Genomic DNA, 21556 nt, shown 5'->3' with positions numbered 1-21556 from the left:
GGGGTTAGTAGTTAAGTTTAGGAGTTAGGTTTAGGGTTTGGGTAAGGGGTTAGTGGTTAAGTTTAGGAATTAGGTTTAGGGTTTGGGTAAGAGGTTAGAGGTTAGGTTTAGGAGTTAGGTTTAGGGTTTGGGTAAGGGGTTAGACGTTAAGTTTAGGGTTTGGGTAAGGAGTTCGAGGTTAGGTTTAGGAGTTAGGTTTAGGTTTTGGGTTATGGGTTAAGGTTTATGGTTAGGGAAAATAGGATTTTGGATACAAATTAATTTTAGGTCCCCACAAGGATAGAAAACATAATGTGTGTGTGTGTGATAGGGAAGCTGTGTAAGAGGAAGCAGATGTGCAGGATGGGAGTGGTCATTCTCCGTGGTTGTGATATTACTGTGGGTTAGGGTTAGGCTCACATCCTCATGTCAGTAGGAACAGTTAGGGTCTATGAGGTACCATGTCCTTTTTTTCACTCAATCAAACTGAGTAACAGAGCCACAGCAATGTATTACTTTATATTCCATTACAATCCTGTATGTTCAGTGCCAAGGAAATAATGGTTATGCATGTATATGATATCTGAACCAAAATGCATGGAAATGCCTTTTACACCTGGACAGAAACAGGGCTTTCAGCGAGTGCAATAGCACGATGTGATGTGGCCTTTCTCTTTCTCTTGTGTCCCCCAACCATTTTAGTGTCTGTACCTAATCAAGCCTCCAACTCCAGTATCTCTCCCCTCCCTCTCTCTCGTTCCCTCTCTCTCTGACCTTACAAGGAAAGGCAGGCAGCGTTGATGTCATAGAATGAAGAACGTTGCAAGAATCCAGAGAGAGAGTGAGACAGGGAGAAACAGAGAGGACAGACAGGGGCTACTGCCTTACAGCAGTTTATGAACATACAGGATGAGATAGAGAGAGAGAGATGTGGTGTTGACATAGTAATATACACATCATGAGAGAAAGTCCAACGAGAAAGAACTTGTTAGCAAGGATGGTGTCATTTATTTTCCATGGAAAGGGGGAGGAGAGAGAGGGGGGGGGGGGGGGGGGGGGGAGGAGAGAGGAGGGGGGGGGGTCTAACAGCTGTAGGGGAACTGAGAGAGAGGGGTAGAGGAAAGTTAAGAAGCACACTTTCTGTCTCGGTTTGGATCTACAACTAGGGAAAAGGAGAAGGAAGAGATATATACTGTAGGGGAGGGTAATAATTTGCTCTCCCAACTGCACACATAGGTAAGAACAGATGTTATACTGATTATATGAGTTATTGATAGTTACAGTTTTTTCCATGTAATAGTGGTAGCACAACTGTTTGACATCTGACAAGTTATCTCTATGATCGGTCTAAGCAATAATCAGATTGTGTGATATATAGTTTTGGTGCATTGCAGAGTTTCAACATTTAAGAAAATGTATGAAAGAACAGTAGCAAAGAGCCTGATACGATTATTACTCATCTACCGGGGCGGGTGTTCCGCTTTTTAGCCACTGAGCAGTCCTTGTGCAAAGGACGCATTTACAAGTTTACAGCTTTTGATAGATACGAGCTCGCTCACTACAAAGAAAAATGCGGAAGCTGTAACCGGAAGTACAGTTTAGGAGGAAAAGTTAGCTGGCTGGTTAGCCAGACAGACATCTCACATTCCTTGGAAAATAGACAGGGAAAGGGTGATGGCAACATCCACTTAGGGTACAGATAGACCTACCGTTAAATAATAAATAGGAAGGGGCCGGTTGAGGACGATAAACCGTGTCATCGACGTAGAGAGAAGCGAGGAAGTAACGTTAGCCCCCTACAACCTCTCGCTAGCTACCAACTGTAGGGAAGCTGCTAGCCAGCAAAAAAATAGGTGAGTGTACAAACTAACTAGCCAGTATTTCTAGATTGATTGCGCTTTTATATACATTTGCCGTTTTGAAGTTATTTCAACTCTGGGTTGTATGCAGGTGAATGCTAGACCAGGGCTATCAATACGGATTGACACACACTGCAATTCTCTTGAATCAGGGTTAGACAGACTTTACCTAGTTATGACTACATGATTCATTGATGAACGTCGGATATTTTGTATATTATGTGTGTTCAGTTGTTCTTAGCTCTCTTTGGCTTAGCAGACAGTTATCTACCATAGCTAATCAGAGGCATGTTAAAAGGTGGGTGGGGCGCTAATGCAATACAGTGGATCATGGTTATCCATCAAGTTCCTACCAGCTGTTGTTTAATCCAAAAATTGGATTCCATTGTTTCACAAGATGGTTGTTCTCACGCAAACCCACTGACTAAAATGTAAAGAGAGAATATAGATTTAAAACTTTGAGTGCTGTGATAGTTTTCCAGCCCCATAGACACAAATGCAATTAAAGGGAAAATCAGCTCAAACTCTTTTGGTATTGTTGTCAATAATCCAAATGTTTTGCATGTCAGCAGTCAAGTTTTCAAGATATTGGACTTTCAAGAAGGGGTGGGTATAATTTGTGGAACGTTCCAACAGGAATCTGTTCCAAAAACTTCGTAAAGTAGAAGGTTGCCAACAAAGAATGCATACAAAGTAGCATGATCAATTCACTAAGCTAACTAGCTGCCGAATAGGCATCAGCTCACCACGTAGTTTATTCTTAATGTTTGTCCATAGGCTACCAGAGTGAGGACAGACATTTTTCGGAATAAACGTGGTGAGTGGAAAACGTAATGAAATAGCTCACTCCCTATCCGGTATCTTATTCTGCCGCTATACAACTTTGTATGCGTTGTTTGTTGGCAACCTTGTTATTTTACAAAGTTTTTGGGACAGATTCCTGTTGGAACGTTCCACAAATTATACCCACCCTAACTTGGCTATTTACAAAGGGGTACCGAGTCCATGTGCAGGGTACAAGGTAATTGACGTAGATATGTACATATAACTAGGAATAAAGTGACTAGTCAACAGGATAGATAATAAACAGTAGCAGCAGTCTATGTGATGAGTCAAGAAAGGGTAGTGCAAAAAGGGTCAATGCAGATAGTCCGGGTAGCTATTTGGTTAACTATTTAACAGTTTTCTGGCTTGAGGGTAGAAGCTGTTCGGGGTCCTGCTGGTTGCAGATTTGGTGCATCGGTACCGCTTGCCATGTGGTAGTAGAGAGAACAGTCTGACTTGGGAGGCTGGAGTCTTTGACCGTTTTTTGGGCTTTCCAATTATTTTTTTCTTAGTCACATAGAGCTCCTCATCAGTCGCACTTTAGAGCCCTGAGTGGAATGATGGCAGAAACCGACTGGTACCCAGGCTATCCTCATAATACTTAATGCATAACATGTCCCCAAATCTCTCTCCCCTTGTAATTTGACATTAAACTTGCTTTTTCAGAGTAAAGCAGGCTAGTTCGTACTACGTCTGTGTGTGTGACTGTTTGGGTGGGAGTCTGGGGATTCCATTCACAAGCGTGCCACAGCCATTTGACCTCTATAAGATCACTGTGATATAGAGGTCAAACGATTAATCGGAATGGCCAATTAATTAGGGCCGATTTCAAGTTTTCATAACAATCGCAAATTGGTATTTTTGGGCACCAATTTTTATTTATTTATTTTTATTTGTTATACCTTTATTTAACTAGGCAAGTCAGTTAAGAACACATTCTTATTTTCAATGACAGCCTAGGAACAGTGGGATAACTGCTTTGTTCAGGGGCACAACGACAGATTTTCACCTTGTCAGCTCGAGGTATCATACCTTGCAACCTTACAGTTAACTAGTCCAACGCTATAACCACCTGCCTCTCATTTCACTCCACGAGGAGACTGCCTGTTACGCGAATGCAGTAACCCAAGGTAAGTTGCTAGCTAGCATTAAACTTATCAAAAACAATCAATCATAATCACTAGTTATAACTACACATGGTTGATGATATTACTAGTTTATCTAGCGTGTCCTGCGTTGCATATAATCGATGCAACGCTGGGGGATGATTTAACAAAAGCACATTTGTGAAAAAAGCACAATCATTGGTCGACTGTACCTAACCATAAACACCAATGCCTTTCTTAAAATCAATACACAGAAGTATATATTTTTACATCTGCATATTTAGCTAAAAGAAATCCAGGTTAGCAGGCAATATTAACTTATATTAAATTGTGTCACTTTTCTTGCGTTCATTGCACGTAGAGTCAGGGTATATGCAACGGTTTGGGCAGCCTGGATCAAACTAATTTGCCAGAATTTTACATAATTATGACATAACATTGAAGGTTGTGCAATGTAACAAGAATATTTAGACTTATGGATGTCACCCATTAGATAAAATACCGAACGGTTCCGTATTTCACTGAAATAAAAAACGTTTTGTTTTCGAAATGATAGTTTCCGGATTAGACCATATTAATGACCAAAGGCTCGTATTTCTGTGTGTTATAACTAAGTCTATGATTTGATAGAGCAGTCTGACTGAGCGATGGTAGGCAGCAGCAGGCTCGTAAGCATTCATTCAAACAGAACTTTTGTGCGTTTTGCCAGCAGCTCTTAGCGCAGCGCTGTTTATGACTTCAAGCCTAATGGCTGGTGTAACCGATGTGACATTTAAAAAAAAAAACGTTTTTTATTTTACTAGGCAAGTCAGTTAAGAACAAATTCTTATTTTCAATGATGGCCTAGGAACAGTGGGTTAACTGCCACCCCAGGGTATGGCTAGCTAGTTAGTGGGGTGCGTGCTAATAGCGTTTCAAACGTCACTCGCTCTGAGACTTGGAGTAGTTGTTCCCCTTGCTCTGCAAGGGCCGTGGCTTTTGTGGAGTGATGGGTAACGCTGCTTTGAGTGTGGCTGTTGTCGATGTGTTCCTGGTTCAAGCCCAGGTAGGGGCGAGGAGAGGGACGGAAGCTATACTGTTACACTGGCAATACTATAGTGCCTATAAGAACATCCAATAGTCAAAGGTATATGAAATACTAATGGTATAGAGAGAAATAGTCCTATGAATATTATATTAACTACAACCTAAAACCTCTTACCTTGGAATATTGAAGTCTCATTTTAAAAGTAACCACCAACTTTCATATGTTCTCATGTTCTGAGCAAGGAACATAAATGTTGTCTTTTTTACATGGCACATATTGCACTTTTACTTCTCCAACACTTTGTTTTTGGGGGGGGGGGGGGGGGGCTTCAATTAATTAATCAATTAATGTCATATGTCACCCATTCACTGTCAGTATAGCCTAACCTAGTACTACTGCCACGCTGTGATGGAGATCCCAGTCCCCTTTGAAAGGCTAGTGACCTGTAAGATCAGACTCAATTGGGAGCGTTGTCAGTGCATGAGTAACTCCCCCAGACACAGTCACAGGCAGACAGGCTTCCCAGCAAGAACTGGGCGTGTCTGTGCATGAAACTCAGGGACAACGATGGAGCTTTAGCAACTGTAGGGTAGTCACTAGATTGCCATGGTAGAGAGGACAACACTGGCGTCAGAGCTGATGAGCAAGTAAGGAAGTCTTTTTTGTTGTTGATTTAGGGCTAGAGTTATGGTGATGTTAGGGTCCAAGATAGTGTGGGGGATTGATACAGTTACATATTGGGATATTATTTTTGACGATGTATTGTATCGTTTTGACAATATCGCAATATTATCAAATAATTATTTTTCCATCATAGCTTGTTCTCTGTCTTTAAAAAAAAAATAGGGAGACAATTTGTTTTCAGTACTTTTATTTCCATGATCGATCAAAACTTGTTTTCTCATGGCTCTCTTGTCCTCCTGCAGCAGACATATGGTGAGCAATATGTTTGGAACATTGAGTCGCAATAAAATCACAGTATCGCATCTCCGATGCATATAGAATCATGAGAATTGCAAAACATATTGTATCGTCACCTAAGTATCGTGATAATATCGTATCGTGACGTTCCTGGCAATTCTCAGCCCTAGTTCAAGAGTGGCTTTCAGAATCAAGTGCTTCTGCCTGTTTTATATTCCTCATCTGGACTCCAAAGCGATCGCCCCCAAGCAGCGTGTTGGCTTGTCACTAGTGTTCTTATTGGTCTGGCACAGTATCTATTGTTGGTGTTGTTTCTCTCAGGTGAACACTTACAGACCAGCAGCCAGTGGTAAAACAACAGTGTGTTATAGTCCCATCCAACACAGAACGATGCTTCGATCGATGTCTGGGCCTTGCAAGCCATCTCAAATATCATCTCCTCTACCAAATTAATTGTCTTCTAATCCTCCTTTGTAGACCGACGACCAATCGACCATGTGGAAATCATAACGTACTCGATAAGCTAAGAGCTATTATTTACAGTAGACGGTTTGTATGAGTTTAGCGCTCTCTCTGCACACATGATGTCGCCTCACAGCCAAGCTGTAAAACTAGTTAAGATTATGAAATACAGACCGTGGTGATGTCATCCAACTGAAATGAGAGGAGGGAGCTTTTTTTTGGGGGGGGGGGGCAGATTGGAGACGAAGGGAAAGGAAAAAGCAGACCATGGTGTTGATGATGTCATTCAACTGAAGTGCCAAACATTCTCACCATGGTCTCATCATCTCTGGATCCAATTTCACAATGGTTTACTTTAGTTTAGGCTTAGGGGACTGTCTGGGAGGCGCCTGTAGCTGACCTCACCATATAAAACCATTAGCCAGGTCTACAGCCACATGGAATCTGTGGGGAATGTTTTTTGTCAATGCCTTTACAGTTGGCTGAGTAGTGAATGAAATAATACATCATAAAGGATGACGTTTTATAGCGGTATTTGTTTTTTTAATTCCTCAAATAGGTTGGTCTATTTCCAGGGGCACCATGAGGAACGTTTGCCCCTAGCATGTCTCAGTTCCGTGACCGTCACATGCATTATCCCCAGAGCTTTTCTACAGTATGCTAATATAATGAGACACTTTTAAACGAGAGCACTAGAACCAATAAGCCTAGTTCTCTGCCTCCACTTAGTGTAGAGCGCTGGCTCTCTAGAAAGATAAAAAGCCTTTAGATCAAAGCCTAGTAATATTTCCCTCACAACTGAACAGTCTGCTGGTATCCAATGCACTGGCCCTTATTAGCAGAGGTTTCAACAGGGTTCTGTTGGCCAAGGAGAGCAGGTTTCTGTCTGACAGGATATTACAGGGGAGGTCTGCTCTGCTTGATGCAGGCTCTTTCATCACAGAGAGGAGCCAACGCTTTGTCAGTGGAGCGTTGGACTCTTACTAGGTTGGACTTTTACAGACAGTTTCCAAGACCACTTTGTGTGTCTGTTCCCCCCCCCCTTTCCATCTGTTCTAGTCCCACTGGTGTTTTCTAAATAAGACAGCTATCCAGCCTAGCTGTGCTAGGGCAGGCAACCAGATTGGTTGATGTCCCCTTTGGTCATTTGCCTTTAATATTTCATCCTGCTCTTCTCTGCATTATTTAACAGTAAGTCCATTTTGAAAATAGAATAGTGAAGATTTTGCAGTTTGTGGCTTTTTGTTGCTCACTTTGAAGGGGCTTAAGTGCAAATATGATAACTTCTCTCTTTGGATTCTTGTCAGTATTTTAACTGTTAAAGTAAGAAGTTATGAGTGAAATGTAGAAAACGCTGTGTTTTCCAGAGGATCCTAACAAAACAAAGTTAGCTTACTTACGCTGTTTTTTTTTCTTCATACTGTGTTGAGGCCTGAGTCAGCATATCAGGAACACTTTCACCCACTGTTGATGTCTTTATCTTGTCAGAACTTGTCCAGGCCCCCAAGTCACAGCTACATGCAATGTGGAAACCTCAATTTCAAACTGAAAAACTATTTGTAACTGTCCAGTGAAAATCTCACTTTTTAACGTTTATATTCTGTTACCTCGTCCTATACTCGGAATTGTGATCAAAGCATAAATTGGAGAAAAAACTCTTTCAAAATCCCAAATCCAACATGTATCCCAAATCCAACATGTATCCCAAATCCAACATGTATCCCAAATCCAACATGTATCCCAAATCCAACAAAATCCCAAATCCAACAAAATCCCAAATCCAACATGTATCCCAAATCCAACATGTATCCAACATGGCTGATTGGCTGAGCTTGAGAGTCGGCCGTCTACTTGCGTTAATATTTTGAATGACCGGTATACACCATTCTGTCGTTGGGGTACACCCACACCATTCTGTCGTTGGGGTACACCCACACCATTCTGTCGTTGGGGTACACCCACACCATTCTGTCGTTGGGGTACACCCACACCATTCTGTCGTTGGGGTACACCCACACCATTCTGTCGTTGGGGTACACCCACACCATTCTGTCGTTGGGGTACATCCACACCATTCTGTCGTTGGGGTACATCCACACCATTCTGTCGTTGGGGTACACCCACACCATTCTGTCGTTGGGGTACACCCACACCATTCTGTCGTTGGGGTACATCCACACCATTCTGTCGTTGGGGTACATCCACACCATTCTGTCGTTGGGGTACACCCACACCATTCTGTCGTTGGGGTACACCCACACCATTCTGTCGTTGGGGTACATCCACACCATTCTGTCGTTGGGGTACACCCACACCATTCTGTCGTTGGGGTACACCCACACCATTCTGTCGTTGGGGTACACCCACACCATTCTGTCGTTGGGGTACACCCACACCATTCCAACACAGAAAAGCTGCTTTTTAACCTACTTAATACAAATGAAATAACTATTTCACTCATATTATAATTAATTATAGGTAATATTTCATAGAAATCTGGTAACACTGGGAAGGAAGTTACGTTAAGTTTCTCATGAAACTGACATGGCGTAACATTATAGTCAAGCCTGGGTGGTAAATGATTCCCCGTCTAAAGGCCGATTCTGATCATGGAGGAAAGAAATCAGTCACCCGCATCACAAACCCACATCGCAGAATTTACTAGGCTAGTTCTTGGGCATTGCTTTTCCTTCCAAAACAAACAAGGCCAGAAGAAACCCATGTATATTATCACCATGGTAATGGTTCCTAAATATGTTGTTGCTCTGTGATCTAACAAAAGCATTTCACATTATGGACAAAAGCATGTTTCTAGACAACCCATTATTTATGATCCAGCGGTGAGGCACTGACTACGACCCATCATTGCCATTATATATTTTTCTTTTATTGAACCTTTATTTAACTAGGCATGTCTTTTTTAAGAACAAATTCTTATTTACCATGACGGCCTACACAGGCCAAACCTGGACAACGCTGGGCCAATTGTGTGCCGCCCTATGGGACTCCCAATCACGGCCGATTGTGATACAGCCTGGATTTGAACCAGGGTGTCTGTAGTGACGCATCTAGCACTGAGATGCAGTGCCTTAGACCGCTGCGCCACTCGCGAGCCCGAGTACAGTGCATTCGGAAAGTATTCAGACACCATGACTTTTTCCACATTTTGTTATGTTACAGCCTTATTCTAAAATGTATTAAATCATTTTTTTACCCATCAATCTACACACAATAACCCATAATGACAAAGCTAAAAGAGGTTTTTAGAAATGTTTGCTAATTTATTCAAAATAAAAATCTGAAATATCACGTATTCAGACCCTTTACTCAGTGATTTGTTGAAGCACCTTTGGCAGTGATTACAGCCTCGGGTCTTCTTGGGTATGACGCTACAAGCTTGGCACACTTGTATTTGGGGAGTTTCCCCCATTCTTCTCTGCAGATCCTCTCAAGCTATGTCAGGTTGGATGGGGAGCGTTGCTGCACAGCTATTTTCAGGTCTCTCCAGAGATGTTCGATTGGGTTCAAGTCCGGACTCTGGCTGGGCCACTCAAAGACATTTAGAAACTTGTCTTGGCTGGGTGCTTAGGGTCGTTGTCCTGTTGGAAGTTTACCCTTTTCCCCAGTCTGAGGTCCTGAGCGCTCTTGAGCAGGTTTTCATCAAGGATCTCTTCGTTCATCTTTCCCTCAATCCTGACTAGTCTCCCAGTCTCTGCCACTGAAATACATCTTCACAGCAGGATGCTGCCACCACCATGCTTAACCAAAGGGATGGTGCCAGGTTTCCTCCAGATGTGACGCTTGGCATTCATGCTAAAGATTTCAATCTTGGTTTTATCAGACGAGAGAATCTTGTTTCTCATGGTCTGAGAGTCCTTTAGATGCTTTTTGGCAAACTCCAAACGGGCTGAAACGTCCCTTTTACTGAGGAGTGGCTTCCGTCTGGCCTCTCTACCATAAAGTTGTCCTTCTGATGGTTCTCCCGTCTCCACAGAGGAACTCTGGAGCTCTGTCAGAGTGACCATCGGGTTCTTGGTCACCTCCCTGACCAAGGCCCTTCTCCCCTGATTGCTCAGTTTGGCCGGGCGGCCAGCTCTAGGAAGAGTCTTGGTTGTTCCAAACTTCTTCCATTTTAAGAATGATGGATGCCACTGTGTTCTTGGAGACCTTCAATGCTGCATGAATGTTTTGGTACTGTTCCCCTGATCTGTACCTCGACGCAATCCTGTCTCGGAGCTCTATGGACAATTCCTTCGACCTCATGGCTTGGTTTTTGCTCTGACATGCACTGTCAACTGTGGGACCTTATGTAGACAGGTGTGTACCTTTCCAAATCATGTCCAATCGATTTGAATTTACCACAGGTGGACGCCGGTAAAGTTGTAGAAACATCTTAAGGATGATCAATGGAAACAGGATGCACCTGAGCTCAATTTCGAGTCTCATAGCAAAGGGTCTGAATACTTATTTACAGAAGGTATGTCTGTTTTTGTTTTTTTAAACATTTGCAAAAATGTAAAAAAATTAGCTGTTTTCCTTTGTAATTATGGGGTATTGTAACATAACAAAATGTGTAAAAGGGGAATGAGTCCTAATGCACTGTATACTCTGTAGGGCACTATAACAGCCTATCGTCTAGCTGATAGTAACGTTAGACGGGTACTGAGAAAGAGGAAGAAACCAAGAGGTACTGAGAGAGAAAGAGGGCCACGTCTCTTTAACCAGGGGTCACCTACAGGGCCACAGGTGTTTGGGGAATCTGAGATAGAGCCGCTGTGGTAACATCAACATTTTTAACCACAAACACATGAGGTAAATATTTGAGCTAATGTTGAATGACGCTCTCCTTGACGTAGCTCACATGAACATGTTATGATGGTTTTGCCCGTCTCAGGTCCGACCCGGTCATCCCTATAGTAAACCATGTTGTAGTTCTTTTAACCGTCTCTGGTCCGACCCGGTCATCCCTATAGTAAACCTTGCTGTAGGTCTTTTACCCGTCTCGGGTCCGACCCGGTCAGCCCTATAGTAAACCATGCTGTAGTTATTTTACCCGTCTCAGGTCCGACCCGGTCATCCCTATAGTAAACCATGCTGTAGTTCTTTTACCCGTCTCCGGTCCGACCCGGTCAGCCCTATAGTAAACCTTGCTGTAGTTCTTTTACCCGTCTCAGGTCCGACCCGGTCAGCCCTATAGTAAACCTTGCTGTAGCTCTTTTACCCGTCTCAGGTCCGACCCGGTCATCCCTATAGTAAACCTTGCTGTAGTTCTTTTACCCGTCTCAGGTCCGACCCGGTCATCCCTATAGTAAACCTTGCTGTAGCTCTTTTACCCGTCTCAGGTCCGACCCGGTCAGCTCTATAGTAAACCTTGCTGTAGCTCTTTTACCCGTCTCAGGTCCGACCCGGTCAGCCCTATAGTAAACCTTGCTGTAGTTCTCAACTGTTTTTGTTACAATGAACGGTTTCATACTGAGAGTTGACCTTGAAGCAGCTGTAAGTGCTGCTATGGTTACGGTATACCTCTCTCCATACTGAGAGTTGACCTTGAAGCAGCTGTAAGTGCTGCTATGGTTACGGTATACCTCTCTCCATACTGAGAGTTGACCTTGAAGCAGCTGTAAGTGCTGCTATGGTTACGGTATACCTCTCTCCATACTGAGAGTTGACCTTGAAGCAGCTGTAAGTGCTGCTATGGTTACGGTATACCTCTCTCCATACTGAGCCTAAGGAGTGGCTAGTGTGTATTTACAATCTAGGGCGAGGTACTGTGTAAAGCAGCCAAGATCTTTCAGAGGTGTGTGTGTGTTTCTGTGCATGCATGCTTTGGAGGTTCTCTCCTGTAGTTAGGCTACAGGGTTGTTAGATCCTTTGTTGATGTGTCCCCACTAATTCACCAAAAAGAAATATTCCCCTACTGTTTCAAAAGCTCTGTGTGCTCACCTCAGATAAGCTAATGCTCTATGGTTCATTTCTATATCCAAGGTTTATTTTATCTTCTCTGTTATCGTTTCTACAGCTGGCCTCCAGGTTTGCTAGACCTCCTCTGTAACACAGCCATCTCTTTAACAGTTGGCAGCCTCCCTACTGCTCATTTGAGTTTGTGTTGATTTGGATGGATTGTGTTTGTCCTCTTCTAAACCGTCGTAATAAACCAATATGGTCATAAACAACAGCTGTCCTCTTCTTCTCTCCTCAGACAGTAAAACGACAACATGGCTGACTCCAGAGGCAGTAAACCCTTCATGGTGACTTCCTCCATCAACCTCAAAGTCACCACCCCCTCCTTCTACAACCAGCCAAAGAAGTTTGCCTCGGTCAACCCGCCACGCCCCAAAAGCCAGTCCGACCCGTCGCCTCCCCCGGGCTCAACTCCTCCCGCAGGTCCCTCTCCTCCCCCCAGTCTGGTCTCAACACGCGGTGTCGGCACAGCTGTCATTGGTCGAGTTGGAGTGATGCCTCCACCCCCACCATCGCTATGCGAAGGTGATTGGCCGTTTTTGTTTGTCATTTTGTAAACATTTATCCCATGCATCTAGTTGTCTGGTTCAATGTGACCCCTAACTCCTTCACTTGAACTCTTTCCCTTCACAGTGCAGATGTGAAGTAACTGGATAGGTGTACGAAAAATATGGTATTAGAGGTTAGGGGAAGTGACTAGGGGTTGTTTTAGGACCAGACTTATCTCGCAACAGAAGCATAAAGCATGTTATTAAGCATGTTTAAGCATCCCATCAATGAAACTCACCCTTCCTGTTTCTCACAAACTCTAATCACTGCATTTAAAGGGATACTGCGAGAGTCTGGCAATTAAGCCATTGTTTTCTACTTAACCACCTATTTTCTTGACAGTAACATTTCACTGTCTCTGTGTGTAGAAACTGTATTGTCATGGAGTTCCCTTGAATGAATGTCTGGGTGGGTGCAGTGAATAGATGACAGGATTTCAATTAATTATAAAACGTTTAGAAACCATTTGATTGCCATGGCTTTGTTTTAATCAATCACACCTCCCCATTTCTATTAGACTTCCCGCCCCCTCCTCCTCCAATGGACGATGAGCTGCCAGCCCCTCCCCCGAATTGTGCAACCACACCTCCAGCCTCTGATGCCCCTCCCCCTGCCTTCCCTCCCCCTCCCGCAGTGGATGACCTGCCCCTCCCCCCCGCCCCGCCTGAGGAGAATGCCTGTCTCCCCTGTTCCCCGTCTCCCCCTCCTCCACCACCCCCTCCCCCTCTCCCAGTCTCTGGTCCCAGCAGTGTCCCCAGTGCTGGGGAGAACTCTCAGGTGAGTCTGGGTCATTAATCATAAGAATGGAATACGTTTTGTATTATAAACTGGGTGGTTTGAGCCCTGAATGCTGATTGGCTGACAGCTGTGGTATATCAGACCATATACCACGGGTATGACAGAACATTTATTTTTACTACTCTAATTACATTGGTAACCAGTTTATAATAGCAATAAGGCACCTCGGGGGTTTGTTATATATGGCCAATAAACCACGACTATGGGCTGTGGCCGGGCACTCCGCGTTGTCGTGACTAAGAACATCCCTTGGCCGTGGTATATTGGCCATATACCACACCCCCTCGTGCCTTATTGCTTAAATATAGAACTTTCCATAAAGTCCCAAAGCACTTGTCATTGTATTGGTGTAGTTGTGTTGGATGACGGCCAGAACTCTCATCCACACATCTACTACCATGGTGGATGTCCCCAGTAAACAGATGTGGAAGTCTATTGCCTAACGTGATGTGAGTGCTTAAGTTCTGATCCATGCAAATCAGTTACATTCTGTTCTATCAGTACACTTCTGTGCACATTCCCCATTGACACAAGTGTATGATTTAGGTGGCAGTCGGAGTTTGCTCCATATTTCAAGTCAAGATTCAGCCTGTTAATAAACAATCATCCTCTCTCTCTAACTCTCCCATTATTTCTCACTCTTTCACAATCCCTCACTCTGTGTGTCTGTCCATTTCCCCTCCCCTCTCTCCCTCCCCCCTTCTTTCTCACTCCCACAGCGTCTGGAAAAGCAGACTAGTTTTGACAAACAGCTGGGCTCTCTGACTGACCTGTTGTCTGAGATGGAGACCACAGGACCCTTCAACCCCAAGGTACAGAGAAGGACAAGTATTTTGTATACTGTAGAGCGTCGTATACTGTAGAGCGTCGTATACTGTAGAGCGTCGTATACTGTAGAGTGTCGTAAACTGTAGAGCGTCGTAGAAGCACACAACGTCAGTAAACCAACAGGGGGAACTGAATGTAACAGAAGACTGCAGTAGACACAGCATTACACAGAGAGAGTAGGAAGTACTTGGGACTGAGAAGATGGAGGGAAATAAAGGTAAGATGGGGAGGGAAGCAAATGTAGGATCGAGGAGGGGAATAAATGTAGGCGTGGGGAGGGGAATAAATGTAGGCGTGGGGAGGGGAATAAATGTAGGCGTGGGGAGGGGAATAAATGTAGGCGTGGGGAGGGGAATAAATGTAGGCGTGGGGAGGGGAATAAATGTAGGCGTGGGGAGGGGGAATAAATGTAGGAGAATAAATGGAGGCGTGGGGAGGGGGAATAAATGGAGGCGTGGGGAGGGGGAATAAATGGAGGCGTGGGGAGGGGGAATAAATGGAGGCGTGGGGAGGGGGAATAAATGGAGGCGTGGGGAGGGGGAATAAATGGAGGCTGTGGGAGGGGGAATAATGGAGGCGTGGGGACTGGGAATAAATGGAGGCGTGGGGAGGGGGAATAAATGGAGGCGTGGGGAGGGGGAATAAATGGAGGCGTGGGGAGGGGAATAAATGGAGGCGTGAGGAATAAATGGAGGCGTGGGGAATAAATGGAGGCGTGGGGAATAAATGGAGGCGTGGGGAATAAATGGAGGCGTGGGGAATAAATGGAGGCGTGGGGAATAAATGGAGGAGTGGGGAATAAATGAGGAGTGGGGAATAATGGAGGAGTGGGGAATAAATGGAGGAGTGGGGAATAAATGGAGGAGTGGGGAATAAATGGAGGAGTGGGGAATAAATGGAGGAGTGGGGAATAAATGGAGGAGTGGGGAATAAATGGAGGAGTGGGGAATAAATGGAGGAGTGGGGAATAAATGGAGGAGTGGGGAATAAATGGAGGAGTGGGGAATAAATGGAGGAGTGGGGAATAATGGAGGAGTGGGGAATAAATGGAGGAGTGGGGAATAATGGAGGCGTGGGGAGGGGAATAAATGGAGGCGTGGGGAGGGGAATAAATGTAGGCGTGGGGAGGGGAATAAATGGAGGCGTGGGGAGGGGAATAAATGTAGGCGTGGGGAGGGGAATAAATGTAGGCGTGGGGAGGGGATAAATGTAGGCGTGGGGAGGGGGAATAAATGTAGGAGAATAAATGGAGGAGATAAATGGAGGCGTGGGGAGGGGGAATAAATGGAGGCGTGGGGAGGGGGAATAAATGGAGGCGTGGGGAGGGGAATAAATGGAGGCGTGGGGAGGGGGAATAAATGGAGGCGTGGGGAGGGGGAATAAATGGAGGCGTGGGGACTGGGGAATAAATGGAGGCGTGGGGAGGGGGAATAAATGGAGGCGTGGGGAGGGGGAATAAATGGAGGCGTGGGGACTGGGAATAAATGGAGGCGTGGGGAGGGGGAATAAATGGAGGCGTGGGGAGGGGGAATAAATGGAGGCGTGGGGAGGGGGAATAAATGGAGGCGTGAGGAATAAATGGAGGCGTGGGGAATAAATGGAGGCGTGGGGAATAAATGGAGGCGTGGGGAATAAATGGAGGCGTGGGGAATAAATGGAGGAGTGGGGAATAAATGGAGGAGTGGGGAATAAATGGAGGAGTGGGGAATAAATGGAGGAGTGGGGAATAAATGGAGGAGTGGGGAATAAATGGAGGAGTGGGGAATAAATGGAGGAGTGGGGAATAAATGGAGGAGTGGGGAATAAATGGAGGAGTGGGGAATAAATGGAGGAGTGGGGAATAAATGGAGGAGTGGGGAATAAATGGAGGAGTGGGGAATAAATGGAGGAGTGGGGAATAAATGGAGGAGTGGGGAATAAATGGAGGCGTGGGGAGGGGAATAAATGGAGGCGTGGGGAGGGGAATAAATGTAGGCGTGGGGAGGGGAATAAATGTAGGCGTGGGGAGGGGGAATAAATGTAGGCGTGGGGAGGGGGAATAAATGTAGGAGAATAAATGGAGGCGTGGGGAGGGGGAATAAATGGAGGCGTGGGGAGGGGGAATAAATGGAGGCGTGGGGAGGGGGAATAAATGGAGGCGTGGGGAGGGGGAATAAATGGAGGCGTGGGGAGGGGGAATAAATGGAGGCGTGGGGACTGGGAATAAATGGAGGCGTGGGGAGGGGGAATAAATGGAGGCGTGGGGAGGGGGAATAAATGGAGGCGTGAGGAATAAATGGAGGCGTGGGGAGGGGGAATAAATGGAGGCGTGAGGAATAAATGGAGGCGTGGGGAATAAATAGAGGCGTGGGGAATAAATGGAGGCGTGGGGAATAAATGGAGGCGTGGGGAATAAATGGAGGCGTGGGGAATAAATGGAGGCGTGGGGAATAAATGGAGGAGTGGGGAATAAATGGAGGAGTGGGGAATAAATGGAGGAGTGGGGAATAAATGGAGGAGTGGGGAATAAATGGAGGAGTGGGGAATAAATGGAGGAGTGGGGAATAAATGGAGGAGTGGGGAATAAATGGAGGAGTGGGGAATAAATGGAGGAGTGGGGAATAAATGGAGGAGTGGGGAATAAATGGAGGAGTGGGGAATAAATGGAGGAGTGGGGAATAAATGGAGGAGTGGGGAATAAATGGAGGAGTGGGGAATAAATGGAGGAGTGGGGAATAAATGGAGGAGTGGGGAATAAATGGAGGAGTGGGGAATAAATGGAGGAGTGGGGAATAAATGGAGGAGTGGGGAATAAATGGTGGGGAGGGGAATAAATGGAGGCGTGGGGAGGGGGAATAAATGGAGGCGTGGGGAGGGGGAATAAATGGAGGCGTGGGGAGGGGGAATAAATGGAGGCGTGGGGAGGGGGAATAAATGGAGGCGTGGGGAGGGGGAATAAATGGAGGCGTGGGGAGGGGGAATAAATGGAGGCGTGGGGAGGGGGAATAAATGGAGGCGTGGGGACTGGGAATAAATGGAGGCGTGGGGACTGGGAATAAATGGAGGCGTGGGGAGGGGAATAAATGGAGGCGTGGGGAATAAATGGAGGCGTGGGGAATAAATGGAGGCGTGGGGAGTAAATGGAGGCGTGGGGAATAAATGGAGGCGTGGGGAATAAATGGAGGCGTGGGGAATAAATGGAGGCGTGGGGAATAAATGGAGGCGTGGGGAATAAATGGAGGCGTGGGGAATAAATGGAGGCGTGGGGAATAAATGGAGGCGTGGGGAATAAATGGAGGAGTGGGGAATAAATGGAGGAGTGGGGAATAATGGAGGAGTGGGGAATAAATGGAGGAGTGGGGAATAAATGGAGGAGTGGGGAATAAATGGAGGAGTGGGAATAAATGGAGGAGTGGGAATAATGGAGGAGTGGGGAATAAATGGAGGAGTGGGGGAATAAATGGAGGCAGTGGGAATAAATGGAGGAGTGGGGAATAAATGGTGGGGAGGGGAATAAATGTAGGCGTGGGGAGGGGAATAAATGTAGGCCGTGGGGAGGGGAATAAATGTAGGCGTGGGAGGGGAATAAATGTAGGCGTGGGGAGGGGAATAAATGTAGGAGAATACATGGAGGAGTGGGGAGGAGAATAAATGTAGGCGTGGGGAGGAGAATAAATGTAGGCGTGGGGAGGGGAATAAATGTAGGCGTGGGGGAGGGGGAATAAATGTAGGTGTGGGGAGGGGGAATAAATGTAGGTGTGGGGAGGGGGAATAAATGTAGGTGTGGGGAGGGGGAATAAATGTAGGTGTGGGGAGGGGGAATAAATGTAGGTGTGGGGAGGGGAATAAATGTAGGTGTGGGGAGGGGGAATAAATGATCAGAGGAAAAAAAGAGGAGATGTTGACTCAGAAGTTTGAATAAAGGGGTCTCCAAAGTAGAGAGAAAGAGGGGGAGAGAGAGCAGGTCAGGAGAAACCGTTTGGCCCGATGCCAGGCTGTTTTGTGTCTGTTCAGGCTGATGGCTCTAGGATGAGTAAGCTGTTCGTTACTGTACACAGACAGACAGAGGAAGTGAGTGATGCAGAGAAACTTACACTGAATGATGTATATAAAGAAAGATGGCGATGCAAATAGAAAGAGGGACCAAGCAAGACCGAGAGAGAGAGAGACGTGGTACACAATGCATCACTCCATTGTGATCAGGCCTGTGTGTGTGGGGCCAAGCCAGCTTGTCTGGGGAAACAGCCATAAATGGAGAGTGTTTTTATCCTCCTGGGAGGAACTGGATCAGAACAGAGAAATGTTGGCACAAGCTCTTGATAAAAATGTCAGAGACACTTGATGAGCTCAAGTTCCCCTGTATGACTCAGAGCCTGTGCTTTGTGGAAGTTGAACATTTGATACGATTGAAAATCGCTAACTGCAAACTTTTTGTGTTTTTGAATTCTGTACTTGAATGATACTAATATCCGTTTTCACCGTTCCTAAAAACACAGCTTGTTAAGGAGGGTGGATTGTTTAGAATGTTTCAAATAGTACTGTTTAGAACATTGTATTTTCACCTGGAAAACTTCCAAAATAGCTGAAGGGGCACTCAGTTCCTAATGCTTTTAGTGTAAAAGTAGGTTTGAGTTCCATACAACAGCTTGTAGTTGTTTGTTGTCTCATAGTTCTCTTCAACTCTTCAGTACATACAGCCTGTAATGTTTTCTTGTCTGATCTTGTCTCCCCAGTTGCCCAGTCAGTACTCAGCTCCTCCTCCTCCTGCCCCCAAGCCTGCAGGTCCTCCCCCCACTGCTCCCAAGCCCAACCTCTCCTTCCTCCCCCCTCCAGAGATGGGAGACAAGCCCCCTCCCGCTCCCTGGGCCGAGGAGCTCAAACTCCGGACGACACACAGACAAGCCAATAACCCTACATCTGCCCCAGCTCCTGCCCCACAGCCATTTGCTAAGGCACCAGTCGGGGCTTCTAAGGCTTTTGGGGGCATGAAAATGGGGACGTCCGTGCCTCCTGTGGGGCTGAAGAACCAGAACCACGCCCCGGCTCCATTTGGTGTTGCTCCTAAACCTTCCCCTGCAGCCAGCTCCTTCCCTCCTCCTCCTGCCGCTCCTCCTGCCGCTCCTCCCGCCCCACCAGCCAACAAAGTGGCTCCCCCAGCCTTCAATCATTCAAAGCCCTCTTCCATTGACTCTCAGATGACTGTGAGCCTGCCCCCTCCTGCCCCCGTGCCGCCTCCTCAGCCCAAAGCGATGACATCACCACCTTCTTCTTTCAGCCAGCCAATGAAATCTCCCCCTTCATCAAAGGTATGTTAGGAGACCCTTTGGGGTGAGTGTGTGTGTGTTTAGTACTCCCCTGTTAAATGTGTGTTCTGTCCCCCAGCCCTCTCCTCCTGGGCCTGTCTCTGTCCCAGGTGGAGGTGTTCCTCTCTCCATGAGGGAGGTGGAGGAGCTGGAGAGAATGACCAATGCATTCATCAAAGACATGGACACACACGCTCCCGTCATCACCTCAGCACCTACAGGTACACACACACCCTCCGTTCATCACCTCAGCACCTACAGGTACACACACATCCTCCCGTCATCACCTCAGCACCTACAGGTACACACACACACCCTCCGTTCAGCACCTACAGGTACACACACACCCTCCGCTCATCACCTCAGCACCTACAGGTACACACACACACCCTCCGTTCAGCACCTACAGGTACACACACACCCTCCGCTCATCACCTACACTAGTTCATTGTTTCATACTACCATACCCAATGTATCAGAATGAACACTATTATCTTGTCCAGTTCCTGCCTGACAACACTCTTTCTCAGTATGCTATTGGTTCTGATGGTCTGGGCTGTAGTTCTAATAGTCTGGGCTGGGGTGCTGATGGGCTGGGCTGTAGTTCTAATAGTCTGGGCTGGGGTGCTGATGGGCTGGGCTGGGGTGCTGATGGGCTGGGCTGCTGATGGGTTGGGGTGCTGATGGTCTGGGGTTTTGATGGGCTGGGCTGGGGATTTGATGGGCTGGGCTGGGGTTTTTATGGGCTGGGGTGCTTATTGGTCTGGGCTGGGGTGCTAATTGACCTTTCATCAAAATGATTGATCAGTGTAATTAGGCAGTAAGGAACCTCCTCCCTCCTCCCTCTCATTGGTGCTAGACCAGTGTGTCTGTGGTAATGACTTAATGACTGTGTGGAATAGGACTGGCTGGGCTCTGCCTCTGTCAGCATCAACCAACTCTTATCCCCTCTCTCTTCGTCCTCTCCCCTTCTACCTCCCTTCTCTCTCTCCATCGCTCTCTCTCTCCATCACTCGCTCTCTCTCCATCGCTCGCTCTCTCTCTCTCCATCGCTCGCTCTCTCTCTCTCCATCGCTCGCTCTCTCTCTCCATCGTCGCTCTCTCTCTCCATCGATCGCACTCTCTCTCCATCGCTCGCTCTCTCTCTCCATCGCTCGCGCTCTCTCTCTCCATCGCTCGCTCTCTCTCTCTCCATCGCTCGCTCTCTCTCTCTCCATCGCTCGCTCTCTCTCTCTCCATCGCTCGCTCTCCTCTCTCCATCGCTCGCTCTCTCTCTCCATCGCTCGCTCTCTCTCTCCATCGCTCGCTCTCTCTCTCATCGCTCGCTCTCTCTCTCCATCGCTCGCTCTCTCTCTCCATCTCTCAGCCTCCTCTCTCCACGCTCGCTCTCTCTCTCCATCGCTCGCTCTCTCTCTCCATCGCTCGCTCTCTCTCTCCATCGCTCGCTCTCTCTCTCCATCGCTCGCTCTCTCTCTCCATCGCTCGCTCTCTCTCTCTCCATCGCTCGCTCTCTCTCTCCATCGCTCGCTCTCTCTCTCCATCGCTCGCTCTCTCTCTCTCCATCGCTCTCTCTTTCCATCGCTCTCTCTCTCCATCGCTCTCGCTCTCTCTCTCTCTCTCCATCTCTCTCTCTCTCTCTCCATCTCTCTCTCTCTCGCTCTCCATCGCTCTCGCTCTCTCTCTCTCCATCGCTCTCTCTCTCTCTCTCTCTCTCTCCATCTCTCTCTCTCTCTCTCTCTCTCTCTCTCTCCATCGCTCTCTCTTTCTCCATCGCTCTCTTTCTCCATCGCTCTCGCTCTCTCTCTTTCCATCGCTCTCTCTCTCCATCGCTCTCGCTCTCTCTCTCTCTCTCCTTCTCTCTCTCTCTCTCTCTCTCTCTCCTTCTCTCTCTCTCTCCATCCTCTCTCTCTCCATCTCCATCTCTCTCTCCATCTCTCTCTCTCTCTCTCTCTCCATCTC

General features: G+C 46.6%; 1 protein-coding gene across 2 annotated transcripts in view; it reads left to right on the top strand.

Moving 5' to 3' along the window:
- Positions 1 to 1082: 1082 nt before the first annotated feature.
- The window catches only part of zyx (zyxin), a 26529-nt gene continuing 6055 nt past the window's right edge, over positions 1083 to 21556 (top strand). Inside the window, exons 1-6 of one of the 2 annotated variants that reach the window (XM_031787225.1) lie at positions 1083 to 1215; positions 12379 to 12665; positions 13207 to 13466; positions 14207 to 14299; positions 19028 to 19600; positions 19677 to 19818. In XM_031787225.1, coding sequence (XP_031643085.1) covers positions 12395 to 12665; positions 13207 to 13466; positions 14207 to 14299; positions 19028 to 19600; positions 19677 to 19818 — 1339 coding nt within the window. In that variant the 5' untranslated portion in view covers positions 1083 to 1215; positions 12379 to 12394. Of the gene's footprint in view, positions 1216 to 1493; positions 1833 to 12378; positions 12666 to 13206; positions 13467 to 14206; positions 14300 to 19027; positions 19601 to 19676; positions 19819 to 21556 lie in introns of those variants that run through there. The other variant, XM_031787224.1, reaches the window with a different exon arrangement.

The sequence above is a fragment of the Oncorhynchus kisutch genome, linkage group LG13 (assembly GCF_002021735.2).
Source record: "Oncorhynchus kisutch isolate 150728-3 linkage group LG13, Okis_V2, whole genome shotgun sequence".
NCBI classification, from domain to species: Eukaryota; Metazoa; Chordata; class Actinopteri; order Salmoniformes; family Salmonidae; genus Oncorhynchus; species Oncorhynchus kisutch.
Note: the sequence above shows the minus strand (reverse complement) of the source record. Positions and strands in the feature narration are given on the sequence as shown.